General features: G+C 40.7%; 1 protein-coding gene across 1 annotated transcript in view; it reads right to left on the bottom strand.

The window, feature by feature from the left end:
* The window catches only part of RASGRF2 (Ras protein specific guanine nucleotide releasing factor 2), a 107116-nt gene extending 94248 nt beyond the window's left edge, over positions 1–12868 (bottom strand). The window contains exon 1 of the mRNA XM_032214424.1: positions 12001–12868. Within this exon, the coding sequence (XP_032070315.1) occupies positions 12001–12285 (285 nt within the window). The 5' untranslated portion in view covers positions 12286–12868. The remainder of the gene's footprint in view (positions 1–12000) is intronic.
* Between the last annotated feature and the right edge of the window lie 10651 nt (positions 12869–23519).

A 23519-nucleotide genomic window follows, 5' to 3' on the forward strand; every position in this document is an offset into this window, starting at 1 on the left:
TTACTCAGCAGCTGCCTATAGATATTACAACAAGAGAAAGAATTGGATTCTGTGGCATTCGATAATTTAAAGGCTTTGGACTTGATTAGCCCCTTCCCACCATCACCAACTGTAATCAGACAAAAAAAGAATCACTACCACCACCCCACATAGGACACAGTACATAGTCAATCCAGAAGAATATCACAATTGATGGTATCCAAAATTGCTAGAACTCCGCTGAGATCATCAAAAAGTACTGCTGTGCCTGAAACTCAACTGGTAATCTTAGTGCCTCCAGGAAGTTCTGAAATTCCAACCTGACCATCTTTCTCAACAAACTGCTCCCAAAAGAGAGGGTGGAGATTAGACAAAGGTGTTTTTAAAATCTATATGAATACAGTCCCTTCAACATGCTATTTCATTATTGGATTATTTCTGTATGTATTTCATTGGTATTTTAAATCTACATTTTTAAACTTTATATTCTCTTTTTGTTTTTTGTTCTTGTTTAAACTGTATAATCTCTTTATGTTTTACAATCTTTGATAGCAACTTGACTGTAAAACAGGAAGGTGGGGTATAAGTCAAACAGTTTGACTGATTTTCATTTTGTTCCATTCTTTCTCCAAAGAATTTAGGGTGGCATTTATTCCCCAGGCACAAAAATGTAGCTAACTCCAGGAAAAGGAGTGATTGGCTGAAGATTGTTTATTCAAGCTCTCCTTATGAAAAATAAGATAAAATAAAAACCGCACCCAAAATTCCAGTGTAATACAATTCCACTTTATCCTCAGCTTCCTGAGCAGATAAGCAATTAGGAGCCAGTTATATAAAAGAGCAATATTTGAATAACTAGATAGTTCAGAACTAAGGTCCTACAGCTCAGACATAATAAAATTATATCTGAATTAGTTTGCAAATGAGCTGCGTCCTTTTGTCAAGTAATCTAACAATCTCAGAACACAATTTCTCTTAATTGCCAATAAAACTTCAGAAAAAAAACACAAATGAAGGTTACATTTCACCAAAGCAACACAGGGAAAATAAAATTTCAAAACAGGGGAGAATATCTGCAGACATTTCCCTGTATCTTCACAGAATATTCAAACAAAAAGCACACAACAATATCATAAGCAGATGATAAATCCCCATTTATCCAAATCCTATCAATAAAACAATATCATCTTATGGGATCAGGGAAGTATTTTTCCTATCACTGTACTTGCCTTTGGTACAGCATCACCTTCAAGATCTGTATGGTCTCAACTCTGCTATCCTTTAGGAACCTTTGAAAACCTGGTTCTTCATTTAGGCACTAGAGTGAAATTACTTATGATTCTAATAGGAAGTCATAACTTTACATTCCGTCTAATTCTGGAACTGCTATTTTATCATCTTGATTTCTTTAATTTAGAGTCTTCGAGAATGGGTGTCATATAAATAAAGTAAGCCACCTTGGATAGCTTGCAAGCCAATGCAAATGAATGAATATGATCAGTTTACAGATAGGAATCCAAACATATTGTGAAACTTTTAAGTAGTGGAACATTCTTCATGTTAAAGTTGTAGGTGCTCCATCATTGGAGATTATCAAATAAAGATTGGAGAACCATATGTCTAGAATGATCTGAGGCAGGTGTAGGATTCTACCTGTTTGGACTGGTTCGGGTGAACCAGTAGCTCTGAAGATCAGCTGGAAGCGAACCGGTTCGCTCCCACTAGCAAGTGGGCCCGCCCGCCCGCCCCTGTGCTTTACCTACCTTTATCTTCACAGCTAAGTCACGCAGCAGAGTGGATTGCCACGCCTCAGCTGTTTTCCTTTTCAAGCAGTAATCCAGAAGGTAAGTCTTCTCTAAACTGTGCACACATGCACAGCGAACCAGTTGTTAAACCAGTAGGATCCCACCCCTGACCTGAGAGTTCCTGTCTGGGCTAGAAGAGGTTCCTTCCAACCCTGTGATTATATGATTTTCTGAATCTCCAGGAATATTGTTTATTCTACAGTTCATCATAAAAACATGAAATCAATAAAGAAAGTTGAAACAAAAACTATTTGCTTTATTCTCTAAGGGGAAATTGATCTAGTCTGTTTTCTTAGCAATTTCCAGTACCATTAACTACAATGTTCTTCTCGGCTAGTTATTAGTAGTGGGATATTAAGGCAATATATTACAATGGTGCCATTCCAAGTAAATAATGGATTGCAGAAGATGATATTGGGGAATTATTGTACTGCTCTTTGACAACTAGCTATCTTATCAGGTTCATTAGGATTCTATTTTATCCCTAGAGATTTTAAATATTTCTGTGAAACCACCTGAAGAGGCTATCTGAGAATATGCGCTTTTGTCATCAATATCAAGATTACAGTCAGTCCTATCTTCTTTTTTCAACTAACACAAGCAAAACAGTTGATGCTCCAAACTGATGTGTGAGCAGTTAATAGACCGGATGACAGATAATAAACAAAACAGCTACCGTTTATAAATTGTTCCCTAGTTCACCACAATTACATAATGTTTTCTCTGTTCAGGAGGGGCTTTGATGCCTAAGCATTCCATTTTACTGGAATGGTAGGCTTAGATAAATGTTTTTCAAATTTGGCAACTTCAAGATGCATGTTAGCTGAGGAATTTTGGAATTTGAAGTCTCTACATCTGAAAGTTGCCAGGCTTGAAAAACATTGGCTTAAATCTATCATATAGTATTTATCTTAGACCCACATTTTTTCAGTGCTTCAAAATGTCTTTTAACACCTTAGGCGGATACACTTGGACAAAGGCAGTCTCAATTATTGTCACTAAATACAGTGTTAGAAGGGCCAGCTTGGGGACAGAGCTCCACAAAATCTATATGTAGCCAAATCAGCACCGATGATGGCATAGAATCAGTAAATCATCAATAATTAATTAATCAACCAGGGTGCCCATGAACAATTCCTTTGAGATTCACTCATCTTTCTGCCTCTCTACAATCTCCAATATTAACATATCATTTAGAATACCTACACAAATTCCAAATCTATATCACCTATATCATAAGTCCTACACATCCTTGAGTGAATTCCAATGTATCTTTTGCATATGAACATGACAATACTAATATTTCATTTATTATTTCTTGGAGTTTAACATGACACTTCGATGCATCAGGAGTTTGACCAGCTTATATTCCCTTCTTATAATAATAATATTAAATAGGAAAATCAATATGACAAAATAACAATACTAACAAAAACTAATTGCGCAGAGCCAGCCGGGGTACCGGGGGAAGGTCTTGAACAACATCTCTGGACTGACTTTCAACCTGTTGCTCCTGATGAAGTGGACAAGGCCATCAGAGCGGTGAGTACTGCCACTTGTGTACTGGACCCGTGTCCCTCTTGGCTGGTCGCGAACAGCAAGGAAGTGATGCGGAGCTGGATCCAGGCGATGGTGAGTGCTTCTCTTCGGGAGGGCTTCTTCCCACCGGCACTGAAGATAGCGGTGGTGAGACCCCTCCTGAAGAAGCCATCGTTGGACCCAGCTAGTTTGAACAACTACCGGCCAGTCTCCAACCTCCCTTTCATTGGGAAGGTTGTTGAGAAAGTGGTAGCCTCTCAACTCTGACGGTCCTTGGAGGAAGCCAATTATCTGGATGCCTTTCAGTCGGGATTCAGGCCTGGCTACAGCACGGAAACCGCTTTGGTCGCACTGACCGATGATCTCTGGAGAGCCAGGGATGGAAGTTATTCCTCCATCCTAGTGCTCCTTGACCTCTCAGCGGCCTTCGATACCATCGACCATGGTATCCTTCTGCGACGGTTACGAGAGGTGGGAGTGGGCGGCACCGTTTTTCGGTGGTTCTCCTCCTACCTCTCGGACAGGTCGCAGTCAGTGTTAGTTGGGGGAGAGAGGTTGACCCCTAGGCCCCTGAAATATGGGGTTCCTCAGGGTTCGGTCCTATCCCCCCTTCTGTTCAATATCTACATGAAGCCACTGGGTGAGATCATTCGACGGCACGGGATAAAATACCATCAATATGTGGACGATACTCAGTTGTATCTGTCCGTCCCGTGCCAACTCAGTGAAGCGGTTGACATGATGTGCCAGTGCCTGGAGGCTGTCAGGGTCTGGATGGGAGTTAACAAGCTTGTACTCAATCCAGACAAGACCGAGTGGCTGTTGTGTTTCCCTCCCAAGAATTTGGCCAGTATTCCATCACTCAGGCTGGGGGGTGAAAATTTACGCCCCTCAGACAGGGCGCGCAACTTGGGAGTCCTCCTGGACCCACAGCTGACCTTAGAACATCACCTGTCGGCTGTGACCAGGGGGGCATTTGCCCAGGTTCGCCTGGTGCACCAGTTGCGCCCCTACCTGAACCGGGAGGCACTCGCGACAGTCACTCATGCCCTCGTGACCTCAAGACTGGACTACTACAATGCACTCTACATGGGGCAGCTTTGAAGAGTATTCGGAGACTACAACTCGTCCAGAATGCAGCCGCGCGAGCCATTGTGGGTGCACCTCGGTACACCCACGTTACACCTATCCTCCGCGAGCTGCACTGGTTACTGATCGGTCTCTGGATACGCTTCAAAGTGCTAGTCGTAACTTATAAAGCCCTTCATGGCATTGGACCTGGGTACTTGAGAGACCGCCTGCTGCCAATTACCTCCCACAGACCCGTTAGATCGCACAGGGTCGGCCTCCTCCGGGTTCCGTCTACCAGCCAATGCCATCTGACTACCACCCGGGGAAGGGCCTTCTCTGTTGCAGCTCCGGCCCTTTGGAATGAACTCCCCGCGGAGGTTTGGACCCTCACCCCTCTCCAGGCCTTCCGGAAAGCCGTCAAAACCTGGCTGTGCCGGCAGGCCTGGGGTTGATGAGTTCCCCTCCCCTCTCGACTTGTATGGCTGTATGACTCTTGTGTATTTTAATTACGTGTATTGTGTTTGTATCCCCTTTCCCCTTTTGAGTTGTTCGCCGCCCTGAGTCCCTCCCGGAGAAGGGCGGCATACAAATAAATTAAATCTTAATCTTAATCTTACAGGTGACTATACCGACCAAGGAAAATTATTGTTTCGCTATTTAAGAAAAAAACGCTTTAGAGTAGCTATTAGAATGAGTCTGATTAAAATTTCAAATTTAGCTTGAAATTATATTACAAACTACAGTATTACCAAAGTGTATACTGTTCTGTTTTTCTTAACATTTTATTTCAGCTGCTCTTCCTTAAATAATTCGCTATGTTTAGTAGCAATTTGAAAAGCTGATAAATCTTGATAAATTTATTTTAAAAATTCTGCCAGTCTTCCTGTACATACTGGACCATAATACTGAAACCAGTTTGAGAAATTCTCTCCTTCTTTCATGATCTCCAATTTCCATTTGTAACACTGCAGCATCACAAACATTTTTTCTCAAATATAATATGCCTATCATATTCATTACATACATTAATATTTGAGCTTCAAAAATCCAGGAAGTCATTAGATAGCAGCAAACTGATATAAAAAGCATTAACTCTTGTGATCATCCATCTTTGTAACCCACATATGTACACCTACATTAGGCCCCAAGTGATCTTGATATTGTAGTTAAACAGAGATAAACAACAAAATGGTTTTTATAGTACCTATTTTAAGCCGTTCTCTTGCTATATGTAAGAATAATTTTAAAATAATTTAAAGAGAATTTAGAACAATTGTATTTTAATTTTTAGTTCCAAATATTAGAAAAAATGCACTTTGTTGTCTAAATATCTGCTTCTCTTTTACATTACAGTGTAACTTGGGGAAGAAAAGTGTCAATCTTTTCTTCTGCAACTCCTAAAAATCTATCTCAATTTTTCCAAGGTGGATTTCAAGAACATAGGGGACACCCAAGAGAATGATGAGTATGGACCATCTCATCAATCTACCTGTAAGAAAAAATATTATAGTTTGTAACATTTTGCTCCATGTAACATTAAATCTAATCAAGGATGTTACAAAACATTACAGGATTTCTGCAAATCTCTGCTGGTCTATGGCCGAATAAAGATTGATCGACTATCAGCAAACCTACCTGAAACTATCCTATCATTCATTGTACTATATTCCAAGGAAATGTGGTATATTTTATTACTTTTCATTTCATATTTTTATTTTTACACTTTCTTATACTTTACTAATCTTTATATACAGTGTTATAATATACTCAACTACATAGTCCTAGTCTTTGTCTTACAATCCTAATTAGGACCATAATTGGTATTGCTAACTGACATGGCCATAAAGCATGACATTATGTGATCATGTTACCTGTCCAATGGTAATTCTGGCAATCCCAGTTGCCATTTTTAAACAAGGACCACCCAGGTTGCTAAGAGAGGATCTCATGTGATTACTACTTCAAACTCATTCCTGCTGGTTTCCCCATTGACTTTGCTTGTCAGAAGCCAGCAAGGAACATGGGAAATTTTGATCATATGACCACAGGAATATTGTGGTGTCCATAATTACAAGGACCTATCCTAAGTATCCTTTGTTCAATGCTGTCGGAACTTTGAACAGTAACTGAATAATTGTCATAAGTCAAGGACTACCTGTATAAGCATTAACCTACAGTTTTAGTGGCCTAGCCTGGTTCAATAAACCAGGATATTTGTGTTTCATGCAGTAATATGCAGTCCTTTAACACTTTCTATGATCAGGCTGAACAAACTATGCAAACTATAAATTGTAGCTGACAAGGCACTATAGTGTGACACTCTACAGCCACCCATAGCTCTCCAACTTTTGTAACATATAAACAAATAGACATGTTGTTCTTTGTAACTTTTATAGGACGTTATTCTTCTTACTAGACAGCATATTCTCCATTAGGAAAAAGACACTGCTGAGCTTAACAGAGGAAGGAGACAGATAAAAGATAAATGAAGGAAAATGGAGGTATAATGCTAGCAAACCAAAGATGGACACAGAATTTGGTAGTTAAAGGTTTGTTCATGGGGACAGGCACGGTACAATCCAGGGAAGAGTGCTAAAGAAGAAAACCTTTTGCGGAATGTTTCTACCTAGGCTGAAGAACAATGGCCAACATTCTGCTAGAAATGTAAGAGCAAATGGAGTTCAAGAGAGAAAAAGAATGGCAGCTAGAGTAACTATTTCTTATTTGCCTTTAAGTGGGAATTAGGATAGAATTTGCTAAATGAAAAGGGGAAAAAATACAAAAGAGTTGCTGATCTGCTGTGTCTTAAATTAAAATCTCAAAAACTCAGAACCGGTGAAATATGGATAATTGTTTCCAGATTAATTAGGATTCAGAAATTGAAATTAAACCATGGCTTCATATCCTTTTTTAGAAAACATTAATCTTAACTTTCCATTCTAACTAGACCAGAAAATGCTGATAATTGCAGTTAAAGCGTTTCACTTATGCAGAGCAAAGAGCGAAGCAAGAGAAAATGGGAGGCAGCCAGGTGCTTGAAAGATATTTTACATATCAATTTTTATCTTAATATATCATTTGTTAGGGACATGGTGGCTCAATGGCTAAGACACTGAGCTTGTCGATCAGAAGGTTGGCATTTTGAATCCCTAGTGCCGCATAATGGAGTGAGCTCCCATTACTTGTCCCAGCTTCTGCCAACCTAGCAGTTCAAAAGCATGTTAAAATGCAAGTAGAAAAATAGGGACTACCTTTGGTGGGAAGGTAACAGCATTTCGTGTGCCTTCATGCCAGCCACATGACCACAAAGACGCCTTTGAACCATGCTCTTTGGATTTGAAACAGAGATGAGCACCGCCCCCTAGAGTCAAGAACGACTAGCATATATGTGCGAGGGCAACCTTTACATTTATCATTTGTTGCCTCAAGAATGTCCACAAATTATGGTGTATGTTTTTAATGGCCAAAAATCCAGGATCCAAAACCTGACAGCCTTCAAAGATCAAAATTAAGTAACCCCGTAATGGGACATGATACGTAACTCCTTTAAAGGACAAGGACAGTATATAGTAAATCTTATTTCCTGTGTGTGTGGTGTGTGTGTGTGTGTGTGTGTGTGTGTGTGTGTGTGTGTGTGTATATATATATATACACATACTTAAAGTCACAACCCCTGGTATGCCCAAGTATGGGAGGAAGGTCACACTTCCACTCTCTGTCATTAGGCTCGTCACAAGAGTCCATCCAGACAGAAACCCAATATTTTTTACTGTTGCCTTTTTTGTTACATTTGTTATATTTATGCTGATAAAGAAATAAAGGGAGTATGTATGTGTGTGTGTGTGTGTGTGTGTGTGTGTGTTTAGATCATGCTAACTAAGCATGAAACATTTATGCTTAAACCTGTTACAAAAGTAGAAAAACAAAATACCTCTATTTTGAAAACATTCTTCTAAACCATCTTGATTTCTCTAAATATATCTAATAATGTTAACTGTCTCTTACTGGAACAGCTGAACATTTGTTTTCTGGCATGGTTTGGGTATTTTATATAGTTAAATTGATGGAATATTTGAAGCTATGAAGAATTTATTTCCTATTTTTTTAAATGTCAAAAATGTATTCCTTTAGAGATAATATTCCAATGCTTCCAAACTGACACCTGTTTGATTCTATAAATCAAAAGAAATGAGTGTCTATCATCAAATGCAAATTTGTATTCACATAGGAACAATGCACTGGCAATGAAGATGCCACTGCTGAAGTCTGATATAGCATATAACTAAAATTGGAATTCAGTACTTCTTATTCTAGAAATACCTATTGAACATGATGAAATTTATTTTTGAATAGACTTGTAAAATGGCTATAATAATTTACATCATATTATCACTCATTGAATATTGTCTCTCTTGCTTTGCATCATTAGCAGTTCTGAATGCATAAAATATTTTCCTCATTTTATAAGTAGATCAAGCAAGCTATATGAATTAACAATTTAATTCAATAACCAAAGTATTTTATTGGTAGTTTTAAGAGAGTCTAGAATAGTGCTGTATTGAGTCAAAATATCAGTTAAAATGCATCGTTTCCTAAACTTTCAATTTTACAATAATATTTCCAATTTTTAAAAACTACCATTGCTAATTGCTTCCTATTTGTGAATCTAAACCTGATTTTGAACTATAGCGGTATCTAAATTGAAATATATTCATCTTATAAGCATCACTGAGCTCTTTTGATTCATCATCAGGAAAATTGGACCCATTGTTTCCACATATTATATTTAAAGAAATGCCAGAATTATATTTCAAGAAATAAAAAATCATGATCCCAAAATTCAAATTAATTCAGTAAGGTTTGATAAATTGTACAAATCAGTATACAATCTGTTTTTAATATGCAAAAGTTCAGAAATATTTGGCTTAACTGTGCTTAAACATCTGAAGGCTTACACATTTCAAATACTTGAAACATTTGACATTAAAAGCTCGAGAACTAGTTTCCAAATAGAATAAATCAATTTATTAATCAAATTTATATTGTATCTTTTCCTCAGGATGGCATAAACAGCTCTGCCTCTTCCTCCATTTTTTCTCACAAGAACAATCCTTCCAGGCAGCTTATATTAAGAATGACTACCTCAAAGCCACCACATCATTTTCTATGGCTGAGGATCTCTTTCATCTCTGACTAACACCTTTACTATTACATTTCATGATATGTCATGGAAAACCGATCACTTTTCAAAAGTGGCAGTACACCATTAAGTTATCACACCTTTTTTTCCATTGAAAACCATCTAGTTCCTTGTTCCACACTGAGAGCTGATCAGTATCCCCAGGGGATATAGTACAAAAAGAGGTAGCAATATTTAAAAGCCTTATTCTAGACCCAATCTGGTGTATTTCAGATAAATTGGATTACATCTCTCAAATTTCCAACCAGCATACTTTAGACCAATCTTCTCTGATGTGGTGCCTTCTGATGAGTTGGACTATAACCAGGAATGTACAAAACAACCGCAAAAATGTTCTCACCTCAAAATACCTATTTTGAGTGTTCCAGTCCTGAATTAAAACTCATGTGTTTTGTGTCAAAATAATTTGCAGAGCATACTGTTTTCCAAGAGTGAAATAAAACTTCAGTGTCTTGGCTTGCCAAGAATCACAGTTATGATTGCACCCCTTTTTTCCAAATGTTTTCCTGCTTAGCCAATACAGCAGCTAGAATTGCATTAAACACAGAATTAGATTCAAGAAGAAAGTTGGTCAAAGCTGCATGTCCACTAAATTATTGCTGTTTTATAATAACAACAAAAACTTTCTAAAGGGAAACGAAAGACAAAATGAGTGTTCTTATTATTGTGCTGTATTTCTTTTGCAGACAGGCAATACGAAAGTATAAGTAGAAGTCCTTGGTGCTCTCTGAGCTTGGTTGTTTTCTTACAGATGTTTCATTACTCACACTAGGTAACATCATCAGTGCTAGTCAAAATTATGCATACATGTCCTTCATAATCTCCTTCATAAACAAGTGTTGCCAATATTCTAAGATTGTATAAATAGAAAGACTAGTACTGTAGTACTGTACTATGCAGGTACTTGACTTACAACAGTTCATTTAGAGACAGTTCGAAGTTACAACAGCACTGAAAAAAGTGATGAACATTTTTCACACTTATGACCATTGCAGCATCCCCATGGTCACGTGATTTACATTCGGATGTTTCACAATTGGTTCATATTTATGATGGTTGCAGTGTTCCAGGAACATGTGATCATCTTTTGTAACCTTCTGACAAAGTCAATGGGGAAGCCAGATTCACTGAAAGACCATGTTCCTAACTTAACAACTGCAGTGATTCACTTAACAAATGTGGGGAGAAAAATCGTAAAACAGGGCAAAATTTCTCACTTAGCAATGTAAAGTTTGGCTCAATTGTGGTCCTAAGTCAAAGACTACATGTATTGCCTTGATATATTGAATTTTGATGTGCACATGCACTGTATGCATTTTCTCATGTCTCTTTGAAAGTTAATGTTATTAAGGAGTTAAAAAGAATCAGGAGATCTCTTTTTTCAGCCAGCAGTCACTGCTATATGCCAGCAAAAACATCAGGAAACAAAACATAATTTGCACCTGTCAGGCAGACTGAGAAAAACAACAGTATCTACCAAAAGTTGGCCAAGGATTTTAAAAACCAAACATTAACATTGATCCCTAATTCAAGGGAATGTTGAAGAGTTTAGCTGCTGTCTTATCCTGTACTCTATGGGCTGAAAAATCTAGAGGCTTTATTTAAAGAGACTGAAAATACCTTCAATTCCCCTGACAGCTTTTTTTAAAGACATGTTAATCTAACTACATTTGTCAGGGAAGAGAAATGTTCCAATTGTTCTCTTGGGGACTCCCCCCCCCCAAAAAAAAAGTGTTGAAAATCACACCTTTGACTAAATTTCATCCCCACTGTGAGGAGTAAGGTTGAACATTCGCTAAGGTAACTTTCTAGTTACTCTTCTCTGAGATCAGTCAAGCCATTCCAAAATTCGGTGCGACTGAAGAGAAAGAGAAGGCTAAACATTTGGACTGAATGTTTCATGTCGAGCTGTTTGCGCTGCGTTTAAAATTAAAGACATTTTCTGCTTCAAGCACACCCGAACTAATTCGGCAGCCTTTCCAGCGCCAGCTACGCAACTCGGAGGAGTTTATATCACAACTCACCCAGAAGGTTAAATAACAGAATTAACAGAGTTGGAAGGGACCGTGGAGGTCTTCTAATCCAACCCCCTGCTCAAGCAGGAATCCTTTATACAACTTCAGACAGGTTGAGAGAAGCTAGCCGAGAGCTGAAACTTGCAAGCTCAGGAAGAGCCAAACCTCCGTGGGCAGAGCAGCACATATCCCCACCTGCCTTACGACCTCCTTTCCTCCTCCTCCTCCTTTACCCAAAGCGAGAACTTCAGCGGAGAACACCCCGCGGTGGCCCAAGTTGAGCCCCTTTTCTGTGCCAACGTCCCCTGACGGGAAGGGAGCCTAAGCAAAGGAGGAGACGGAGAGCCGGGCGGAGGAAGGGGGGAAACCCTAGCGAGGGCGGGGCCGCTACCTGCTTCTCCAGCGCCGAGTCCTTCACGCTGGAGGTGGAGGCGCTCTTTGGAGCGAGCGCCCTCTCGCAGCTGCAGCCTTCCAGCATGTAGACGCCGGCGGGCCGGGTGCTCTGCTCGCTTTCGAAATAGAAGAGCATGTTCTGGTACAGGGCGAACCATTTGTCGTGCCAGCGGCTGGTCTCGGCGGTCTTTTTGCTCAGGTAGCCGCGCCTGGTGCCCTCCTTGCGAGCCAGCACGGCGAGGTACAAGGCGTGCCCTTCGTTGTAGCGCACGCTTTTCTGCATGGTGCCTCCACAGCGCCGACGGCGAACCGTCTCGGATCAACGGGGGGGAAGGAGCCCCTGCCGTCAGCAGCGCGTCGTCGAAGAGCAGCGCGGCTTCTCCGGACAGGCGAGGCGAAAACAGACGGAACCCAGAGCCATCAGCCTTTCGGCGGTGGCGCACACCACTGCAAAGCCTCGCGCCGGCGCGCTCCTCCGTCCTGGTGGGGGGTGTCGCCACCTTGGACGCTATTGGAGTCCGGGGCTGTAGCTGAGCTCCTTCGCCTCGGCCGGCGGCTGCTCCGAGCGCTTCAGCCCGCCCAGGGGCGCCGGCAGCATCCTTGTTCTGGGCGCCTCGCGCTTCTTTTCGCCCGGGAAAGTTCTGCGCTTTCCCCGACTACAGCCGCGCCGCGCTCGCTGAGGCGTCCGGACCTGTCCTCCTCTTCCTCCTTCTCCGGCAGCTGATGCCCATTCAATCTCTCCACCCCGACCCCAGCCCTCTCCTCCACCGGGAGCCAGAAAGGAAAATAATCACTCGGGAGATGAGCCGTAATCGGCTTTGAGACCAATTTAAAGCACAAAGTCGCCACCGCGGCCAGTGCCAGAGCGCGGAATAACAACCCTCCCTCGGAGTGGGCGCGCGTTCCCGCTTCTAGAAAGCTTAAACCTCCCTCCTCCTCTTTTTCCTTTTTTTTTTTTTTTTTTTTTTTTTTTGCCGCCCGCCTCCGAGAACGAGGGCGTTATCTCCAGACGGTCGAGCCAAGGGAAGGGCTGGGGAGGGTGTGTTGTGGGGGTGGGGGTGAAAAAGACGAGGCGAGCCGTGGGTTTTGTCGGACAAAATGCTCGAGGCGGCGTGTGGCAGCGGCCGCTTTTCCTGTAGGGAAAGGTCGATGCGGGCGGGTCCGCGAAGCTTTAGAATGAGGACCTATAAAGTTAAGCGGAGTGCTTTATCCGCTCCTACGGTCCTTTCCCAGCTGCGGGTTTAGTTGGAGCGAGAATGAAGTATCTTCAGATTCTCTCTCACGACACGCCAGTTGAGTGGAGGAGTTGTTCTCTAGCGTAACAAGCGTTCGTTCCTGACTGTTTGTAACTCCCATAGACAGAACGTCTCTCTCCGCTCTTTCCTCGCGTCACCTTCAAGGCTGTTGACACAAAATCTGCTATACGGGTTGAACGTTTACTGAGCTCAAAGAACAAGTGCTGGGCCTGGATGCTGAAAAGCAAAACGAACCTGCAGTCCGTTGTTTAATAATAGTTAACATTAGGAATGGGCAACACGTCATCCAATCATGTACAAGCTTCTGAGTTCTCCAAAAATCCCCTCAGTAACTTGCATGGCACAGGCAGCAGACAGACAGGAAGATCTAAAATAAACTTTGGAAGAATTTCCACTCAAAAAATTGGAATTTCTTCCTGCAGGTGTCCTTGAAACCTTAAGGGAAAATTCTATTATCAAATAGGTTTTCATTGGTTAAAAAAATGATTTTTATGAGCATATAAATATAGGTAAATGTAGCATCTTACCATTTTTCCCCAAAGCACAGAAGGCTGTGGCCTTTCAGATTTTTCAACTGGTGAAAAAAAACCTCATAGAATCATAGCGTTGGCATCCATAAGACCATCAACTCCAACCTGAAATTCCATATATGCCTTTATCTGGGAGTCAAAAGCAATTAAAGCAAGAGTCATGTCTGAATAGACCCACATGGAACTGCCTGATCAATTGTAGGTCAGTCACATTTGCAAATTATCTGCCATAAGACTGGCAGATCACTTGGCAAATTGGCAAAATCTGAATTAACCAAAATCTGTAATTGGAATCTCTCAGGCATAATAGACATTCCTCATCACTAATCACTATGCAGACTTCCATCTACTATAATACTGCATCATTTTAAACAGGATATATAATTTATAATCTGATTTACCTGCTGACATCAAGCAACAGGTTAACAATTTATCTCCTATGCTAGATAATGCTTCCTTTTTGTCTCTCTCTCTATATATAAAATGGCAAATACGTTTGTAAAGCTTTTCCATTTTAAAAGATCACATCTTTCTTCTCTGAGGATTCAGTCAATTTGGAAAGTTAATGCTCAGTAAAAGTGGTTTATTCTTAATATCATTTTATTCCTTGCTTCCTACTGTTATTCATTTAATATATTTGATATGTTTCAGAAATAAAAATTATTATTTCAATTTGGCATCATCAGCTGCCTTGTCATAAAAATCCAGAATAATCATTACAATAAAATTAGATATTGATGAGTCTCAGTGTATATAACTAGGCAAAACATTGTTTGCAATTGCTATTCCTTTTTTCATTGGGACTCATAATCGCAAAACTATTTTCAACACCACTTAATTTTTTAATGTCTGCAAACGTGACCAAGTTCAAGGCACTATTTTGTAGCTTGCAGCATAGTATAAGGCATTTGTTGCGTGGGTAGTCCTGAGAGTAATTTTTATTTTATACCTGTACATCAAATGAACTGCGAGTTGATCCTAATAAGCACATTGAACTTTTGCCAAATCTTATTCATTAATAGTGTTAAATGTAATAAAACAAGGATAAATTATTTTGCATACATGCTGAAGTATTGATTTAAGATTCATTTCTAAGACTTTATTTTGCTTCCTGATTTATAACATGCCAGACGAAGGAGTAAGCTGATTTCCAATTAACATTTTAGATAATCAGCTCTGACTGAATGGCTATTGATGCTCCCTCCCAAAGATTGGCCATGTACTCCATCTCTCAGGCTGGGAGGTGAAATTATATGCCCCTCAGAAAGGGTTCACAATTTGGGAGTCCTCCTGGACTCACAGCTGACTTTAGAACATCATCTGTCGGCTGTGACCACAGGGGCATTTGCCCAGGTTCGCCTGGTGCACCAATTGCGACCCTACCTGGACAGGGAGGCCCTTCGAATAGTCTCTCACGCCCTTGTGACCTCAAGACTGGAACACTGTAACGCGCTCTACATGGGGCTGCCCTTGAACAGTATTCAGAGACTTCAGCTTGTCCAGAATGCAACCGAGCGATTGTGGGTGCACCTCGGTACACCCACGTTACACCTATCCTCCGTGAGCTGCACTGGCTGCCTATTGGGCTCCGGACACGCTTCAAGGTGCTAGTCGTTACTTTTAAAGCCCTACATGGTATCAGACCTGGGTACTTGAGAGACCGCCTCCTGCCAATTACCTCCCTACGACCGATCAGATCCCACAGATTAGGCCACCTCCGAATTCCATCTGCCAGCCAGTGCCGACTGGCAAATCCCCAGAGGAGGGCCTTCTCTGTGGCTGCTCCGGCCCTCTGGAACGATCTCCCTGTGGAGATCCGGACCCCCACCACCCTCCAGGCTTTCCGCAAATCCACGAAGACCTGGTTGTTCTGGCAGGCCTGGGGCTGATGAATTTCCAGCCGCACTTGAAATGTTGTGACTGCTGTTGTTTTTACTCTGTTTGTCTTTTGTCTTATTTGTATCCCCTTCTCCCCTTTGGTTGTTAGCCGCCCCAAGTCCCTCGGGAGTGGGGTGGCATACAAATTAAATAAACATAAACAAACATTGACTTATGTCTTGAATGCTACAGTTCTAGATACATGCAAATCATGGGGATATGAGGTGGGGAATACTTGTCAGTAGAGATGTATGAATGGTGCTCATTTAAATCCAAACAATGTTAGATAGGTTCCTACAGATGCCGTCTGCTAAAAGGAAGCAAGGCTATGGTATCCACTTGAAAGAAAAGTGGGGTGCCTGTAATTGTGGAGTCTGTCTGGCAAGAACAAAGAATGTTTATTCACAGAGAATATGCCAGTGCAACACTTGTATCAATTTTAGGTGGTTAGAGGACTGATAACAGGAACAAAGAGACATCCTGCATACCTCAGCTAGAAGTTAGAAATAGGGATGGCCTGGAGCAAACAGAATGTGTATTATATAAATAGAAATGGAGATAGAATAACAGAGTTTGAAGGGACCTTGGAGGTCTTCTAGTCCAACCCCCTGCTTACATCACTTCAGACAAATGGATATCCAGCGTCTTAAAACCTTCCAGTGTTGGAGCATTTACAGCTTCTGGAGGCAAATTGTTCCACTGATTAATTGTTCTGTGAGGAAATTTCTTCTTAGTTCTAGGTTGCTTCTCTCCTTGATTAATTTCCACCCATCACTTCTTGTCCTGTCCTCAGGTGCTTTGGGGAATAGTTTGACTCCCTCTTCTTTGTGGCAGCCACTGAGATATTGGAACACTGCTATCACGTCACCCCTAGTGACTTTATTTTCATCAGACTAGACATAGCCATAGCCAGTTCCAGCAACCGTTCTTCGTATGTTTTAGCCTCCAGTTTCCTAATCATCTTTGTTGCTCTTCTCTGCACTCTTTCTAGAGCCTCAATATCTGACCTGGAACATTCATTAGCAAAGACTTTGGAATAGGGACAGCTAAAGATCAATAGGGCAATTGTTAGATCATTACTAAAACATTTATTAGATTATTTGTTTTATATATCCCACCTTCCGCTTTTGTGAAAATGTATAAAGTTTCTTAATCCTATTGCTTGGGGTTCCTTGGAATTTTCTAGCTAGGACCCCTTTTCTTGAAGCACTTCAATAAAAGGAAGCAAAAGCATCTCATGTGTGGTGTTCTTTACAGCTTCGGCACCAGGCTCAGACCCAAATTGGGGACAACACCACATTTTGGAAAAATCAAGATGATCTCCTGATTTCATAGTAATACATTCCTTTGGTATAGTACAGAAAATGTCCTTGCTATTTGGAAAGAAGGACACATATGTTTCAACATGAATGGTGTATTTATTGTCTCATATAAAGTACTGCAGGCCACTTCAGCTGACTGCTATCTGCAGTTCAGCGGTTCAAATCTCACCGGCTCAAGGTTGACTCAGCCTTCCATCCTTCCGAGGTGGGTGAAATGAGGACCCAGACTGTGGGGGCAATATGCTGACTCTGTAAACTGCTTAGAGAGGGCTGAAAGCCCTATGAAGCGGTATATAAGTCTAACTGCTATTGCTAAATCAAAATCGCCCCTTATCCTAGAAAAGCTCCGTTCCAGCAATAGTGGCATGCATTCAGGAAATCCAAACTCAGATGTCAAACATTCTAACTATACTTTGTTTTAATTATATTTTTTTATTGAACCAACCATACATAATAATACATACAGTTCACACATAATTAATTAAAAGACCAAATATTCCACATTATGGTTGACATGATGTGCAGCCAATGTGTAGTGACTGAAAATTGAACAGTAAAGCATTTGCTTTATAAATAGTTAAAATGTTAAATGGTTAAAATGTCAGCGAGAATGATTATTGTATGAAAAGCCATAGAGTGCTGCTACTAATTAGTGTACTGTAAAATCAATTTTTCCTAACCTGTTGTTCTCTAGATCTTTTGGATCACTGGTCTCATAATTCCCAGATACACATTAGAAATTGAGTTTAACACAACTGAAAGTAACCAAAAGAAGGAAAACCGGTCATTAATTTATTAGACCAATGTCATATTCCCCTGATTCTCGATCAATGTATTACTTCAATGTTTCTTTGTCTTCATGAAAAGCTTGCATAATTCTTAAAACAGCAGTATTCTCCAGTATGAGTCAAGTGAGATGGTCTGACAACAGAATTCGAAAAGGGAAATGTTTGGTAATGCTAAATGTATCAAAAAGAACATGGTAACTATGGCAACAAAATTAACACTAAGGCAACGTGTTATAACAGGGTAAATTTCACTACTAATAGCTTATATTCAGCATGAATGTTGCCCTAGAGCAGGTATTCCAGCTACTCTACCTCTTAAAAACAATTTAAAAATTTAGAAGAACTCATTTTTTAAGATGTAAATCCAAAGGCAACTTCTGGGGGAAAAGCTCACCTGGTCTTTGGTCAATAGCATCAACATTTGCAGGAAAAAATAGCAAGCATGAATATACCACTAATATTAAATAATTGATGATGCAAATACAAAGCAATATAAAGGTTTGAAATTCATTTCATTGGAACAAAATTCATGAACCAGATAGCTATCATTCCCTATAGACATCTCAAGTAAAGTTTTTAATATAATTTAACTGAGAACATCAATAATATTTACAAACTCTTGAGTTCAAAAGTGTATACTTTGACTGAGTGTTACTCACCTTAAGCAAGTTGTACCATAATTTCAGATTAGGATCTGGTAAGAATCAATCAATGAAATAATTGAAGTCTGATTTTTTTTTTAATTATGACTCTTTAATCCCTTTATTCAGGGTGGAGTTGGGGCAACTAAATGGAGCACATGCGCAGAACAAAAAAAACAAGATGGCGGCAGCGTCGGGGAACCAGTTTGGGGGCATGGCAGGCATGGGTCACTGCCGGTTCCAGTGACCCAGCCCACCATACCACTACTGGTTCGGTTGAACCAGGCCGAACCAATAAGAACCCACCTCTGCTACACAGAGTTCACAGCAGATGTTTTCTCTTTGTAGGCTGATAGAGAAACATCTGCCACTGCCTAGGATTGAACTCTCAACCTTCTTACCTCTAGGCCAGGACTGTCAAACTCCCGGCTCACCAGCTGGATGCATCACGTGCTGGCCACGCCCATGCCCGGTTTAGCAAAGGGGAAAAAAGTTCCAATACATCACATGACGCTACCATGATGATGTGAGTTTGACACCCCTGCTCTAGGCCACTCTTACATTAATGTTTGATTGATACATATTTATTTTCAATTAGTACCTAATATTGGAACAATTTTGGGCTTTAATTCAAAATCCTAAAAATATATTTTCGATTTTTTATGTTCTGGAGAATGTGGGGATATACTGTATATACTTTTTATGTCATTTTAATTGGTCCTTGTGAAAATATTACCCAATTGGGAACTTTTCTCATGAAAAATATTTTATTTTATGTTCCTTGGAAAATACCACTTTTGGCAATTAGGATGGATGGAGTTTATAGACATAGATAATGCATATATGTATATAAAACCAATTTGTCAATGGCAAATTTTATGGTGCTACCCTTATTTTTAAATTGAATGGAAACAACAATACTTGTATAAATTCTTCTGGGCATAGATCTCATCCAGATAGATAAAAATCAGTGGTACCTATAAGATAAAAAAGCTGAAGCCCTCAAGCTGTTTTCCCCTTGTAAGTGTTTTTTCCCCCAGTGAGACCAGTCTATCAGGGCAACCTAGTCTATCCAATTATGGATGGAGCATACTGCTTCCACTTTCACCTTTCAGCCCCAGTCCAGGAGCCTTCGCAGGCAGTTGTTTTTTCAGCAAACTATTTTTGTTTTGAATTTATATTTACTGACAAAGAAATAAAGGGAGACAAGTATAGATCTATTTCAAGCTATTTAGCTGTCATCAGCTAGCCATACCTGGGCTCAAATCCCAAAAGGGTATGGCTAGCTGATGAGAGCTAAATAGCTTGAAATAGATCTATACTACTCTCCCTTATTTCTTTGTTGGTAAATATAAATTTCTCTTGTAAGGTTAGACATGGCAGTTATACCCACCAGTACCATGTTTCCCCGAAAATAAGACAGGGTCTTATTTTCTTTTGATCCCTGAAATAAGCGCTTGGCCTATTATCTGGGGAGGTCTTATTTTCAGGAAAACAGGGTAGCAAATAGGCTGAGGAAATAGTTCCAGCATAGTATTTTAAAGAAAATATATATTGCAGCATCAGTCATATAACAGCTGAGCCCAACATATACTGTATCTCTCATACATAGTTAATGTAATGTGAACACAAAACTGGATTCAAACTGGCACAGAATCCACATTGGGGAATTTACAACTACCAGCACAAGACTAATCGGCAGATATCTTTCTTCTTTTTCATTCCTAGTGTTTTGTAGCATTTTGCTTTAGGAAGAGCTCTAGAGAACCTGGAATTTGAGGATGCTTCTGTCATTTGGTTCATTCTAATAAAAGTATTCAGTGTTGGATTTCTTTCCTCATTGATCAGCCATCATAATTGCTTGCTATTTTCTCATCAATTATGTTTAAGAAAATCAATCAACTGCTATTGATGCATTAAAATTCAAGTCCTATGGAGGTTGGCATACATATGAGCGAATGCCTATCTTCAGAAGTAAAATAGATTATCTGAGGGTGTCAGGCAAAAGTGGAATACACTCTGTCTTCTGCTGTCAGTGAGGAATTAAAGTCATTTCCTAGGACATGGATCTCTAACCTTGGCAACTTAAGACTTGTGGACTTCAATTCCCAGAATTCCTGGAAATTGAAGTCCACAAGTCTTAAAGTTGCCAAGTTTGGAGGCCCCTGTCCTAGAACAAATGCAGCAGAGATGCTTTTATTAACTGACTGCAGGAAACTTCCTTCCTTTTAGACAGAATAATTGCCAACTGACCTTGGTTGTTATTGCAGAGTTGAAGGTAAGCATCTCTGCTTTTCTCACAAGAAGTCACAAGAAGGATAAGTTACCACCTCTCTATCTCTGCAAATCCACCAGCAAGGAAATAAAGGAAAACTAGTTGCAACTGGATGTACTTTACTATTTGTCCGTTTGTTTTGGAGCTATCAGATTAATCTTCCTCCATCTGTACAACTCCACTTCACTCTCATTGTGTAATTCTGGAAAGACTAATACTCATTTTTCATTAATAAACAATACTGAAAAGTTACATTAAGTATTTTGTCAAATAATACCTAAGTTTTAGTTTCTACATTTGTTCAGAAAATTGTAATTGGAAAAACTATCCGAAATGGTTTGCAGTTAAATTTCTCCACAATTTTGTCACCGGTGGATACATATGATTGTCAGCGTTCCAAGTATCATGTAGAATTAAATCAGAGTCCAAGGCAAAACGATCCTTAAAGTTACAATTTAATAAAGCAGACATCTTAGCACATCTATGGAATTCCAATTCTGGAAATTACATCAGAATCCCACCCAGTTAAACGTTCATGATCTTGTCCCCACATACCTACAATCCATCACATGGTCCAATCTTCTTCTTCCACGCTAGCATCTCCACCCAGCTGCTTCCGGTCAGGTGTAAAAGTGCGGAGACAAAAGATGACCTTGGTCTTCTAGAAAAGAATGACAACAATACATTCCACAATCCTACTCCTTTCTATTCCCCCCTCCCAACTACTACACTAATGGAAAAGCATAATGAAATAAGAGAAAGTGTGGCAGGCCAAAATTCTAAAAGGAATATAATTGCAGGCTTGACAGGCGGCCTCTCCTCAGAAGAAAAACGTTTCCTGAAAAGAGAATAACATAAAAGTTAACATAAAAAAATTAACCACCTACTTCCCCCCCCCCAGGGGATCTTTTGGCTTATCGGGAAACTTCTCGTGGAATTGTTCTACTAACTTCTCCACTTTTAAGTTCCAGCTTTTCACCCAAGTGGCTTCAGACAAAGGGTAACCCTTCTATTGCACTAAATACTGTAAGCGACCCCTATTCAGCCTGGAGTCTTTTCCACCTCAGATTGTGTTTCTCCTTCTATCACTATAGGAGGAGAGAAAGCTTGGGTGGATGCCCTTATGCCAGACCCAATTCCTTGTTTCAACAAGCTACAATGAAATTCTGGGTCAATTTTCCCTAAACTTCTGGGTAGACTGAGTTGAACTGTAAATGGGTTAACTATCTTCACTATTGGGAATAGACCTAGAAATTTTGGACCAAATTCCTTGCTAGGCATTCCTAATCTTATGTATTTGGTAGACACAAAAACTTTGTCCCCCACATGGAAGGGGTTTTTGAGCGAGCGGTGTTTATCAGCTTGCTTCTTGTAAGCTTCTGCCGCATCTGCTAGAGCCTTCTTTGTATTCTCCCATCCTTTCTTTAGCTTGCCATCCATTCATTCAAAGACATGGAGGAGAGAGGTTTTCTAGGCAGCTCAGGCATGGGAACAAATTCCATGCCACTAGTAATCTGGAAAGGAGTAAATCCAGTGCTGCTATGAACCGCATTGTTGTATGCCACTTCGGTAAAAGGTAGCAAGTCTGACCAGTTGTCTTGCTGATAGTCCACAAAATACCGGATGTATTGTTCCACTACCGCATTGGCTCTGTCTGCTGCGCAGTTCATGCTGGGATAAACCTCTGAGCTCAGTTCTTGTGTGGACCCAATGGATCTCAGGACCTCTCTCCAGAACTTGGCTGTGAACTGGACTTCGTGGTCTGAAATGATCCTCTTGGGCAATCCGTGCAGGCGATAAATGTGTTTCACAAACATTTTCGCTAATTTCTTTGCAGACGGCAACTCTGAGCAAGTGATGAAGTGCGCCTGCTTGGAAACCAAGTCAATAACTGTCCAGATTACTCTGTTCCCACTGCTGTCTGGGAGTTCCACGATGAAGTTTATTGTGACCTCTTTCCATGGTTGGTTAGGGCTGGCCACTTGTTGTAGCAATCCAGGAGACTTCTCCAGCAGTGGTTTCATCATTGCGTAAGTAGCACAGCTTTTTATGTAATCTTCCACCTCTAATTCCATCTTTGGCCACCAAAATTGACGCCTGGCGAGGTGGAGCATTTTTAGGAATCCAAAGTGGCCGTCTAGTTCTGCCTCATGGCTTCGCTGTAGAACTTCCAGCCTCAACCCCACGGGGACGTACAGTTTGGACCCCTTCCAGGCTAATCCATTTTCCATCGTTAGGATTGCCTCGTTGTTGTTGAGCCACTGGTCTGTTGGGAGCACCAATTTCATAGCTGTCATCAGCTTATCTTGGCTTCCATTACTATCATGCTGCAGTTTTCTCAACAAAACACCCCCCAACAAGTTTTTGGGTACTTGTTGTACAACTGGGGTTTTTGTCTCTGCTGCAGGTTCTGGGCTCTTGGATTCAATCATCCCTGGCTGGCCCTTTTTCTCCATTGGTGGTAGCAGTTCAACCACAATCATCAATTTCCTACCACCGTGTTCCCACTTTAGGTTTCCACTTGTCAAGCCATGCAAGCCCCAAGATTATTTTTTCCGGCATCTCTGGAGCCACAATGAATCTGAGAAGCTCGCAGTGGCGGCCCAATTGTAACTTCACCAGTTCAGTTACTAGCGTGGCTTGGGCCCCTCCAATTAGCATTCCATCTACCTGCTCAACCCGAATGGGACAGGCTAGAGGTCTTGTGCTTATGCCTAGTTGCTTGACAATCAACGTGCTGATTAAGCATCGAACGCAACTGGTGCTCACAATTGCTTCAACTTCCCCCTCCAACTCTGTCTCAGGCACTTGGAGGTTTACTTGGAAG

The sequence above is a fragment of the Thamnophis elegans genome, chromosome 3 (genome assembly GCF_009769535.1).
Source record: "Thamnophis elegans isolate rThaEle1 chromosome 3, rThaEle1.pri, whole genome shotgun sequence".
In the NCBI taxonomy this organism is placed as follows: Eukaryota; Metazoa; Chordata; class Lepidosauria; order Squamata; family Colubridae; genus Thamnophis; species Thamnophis elegans.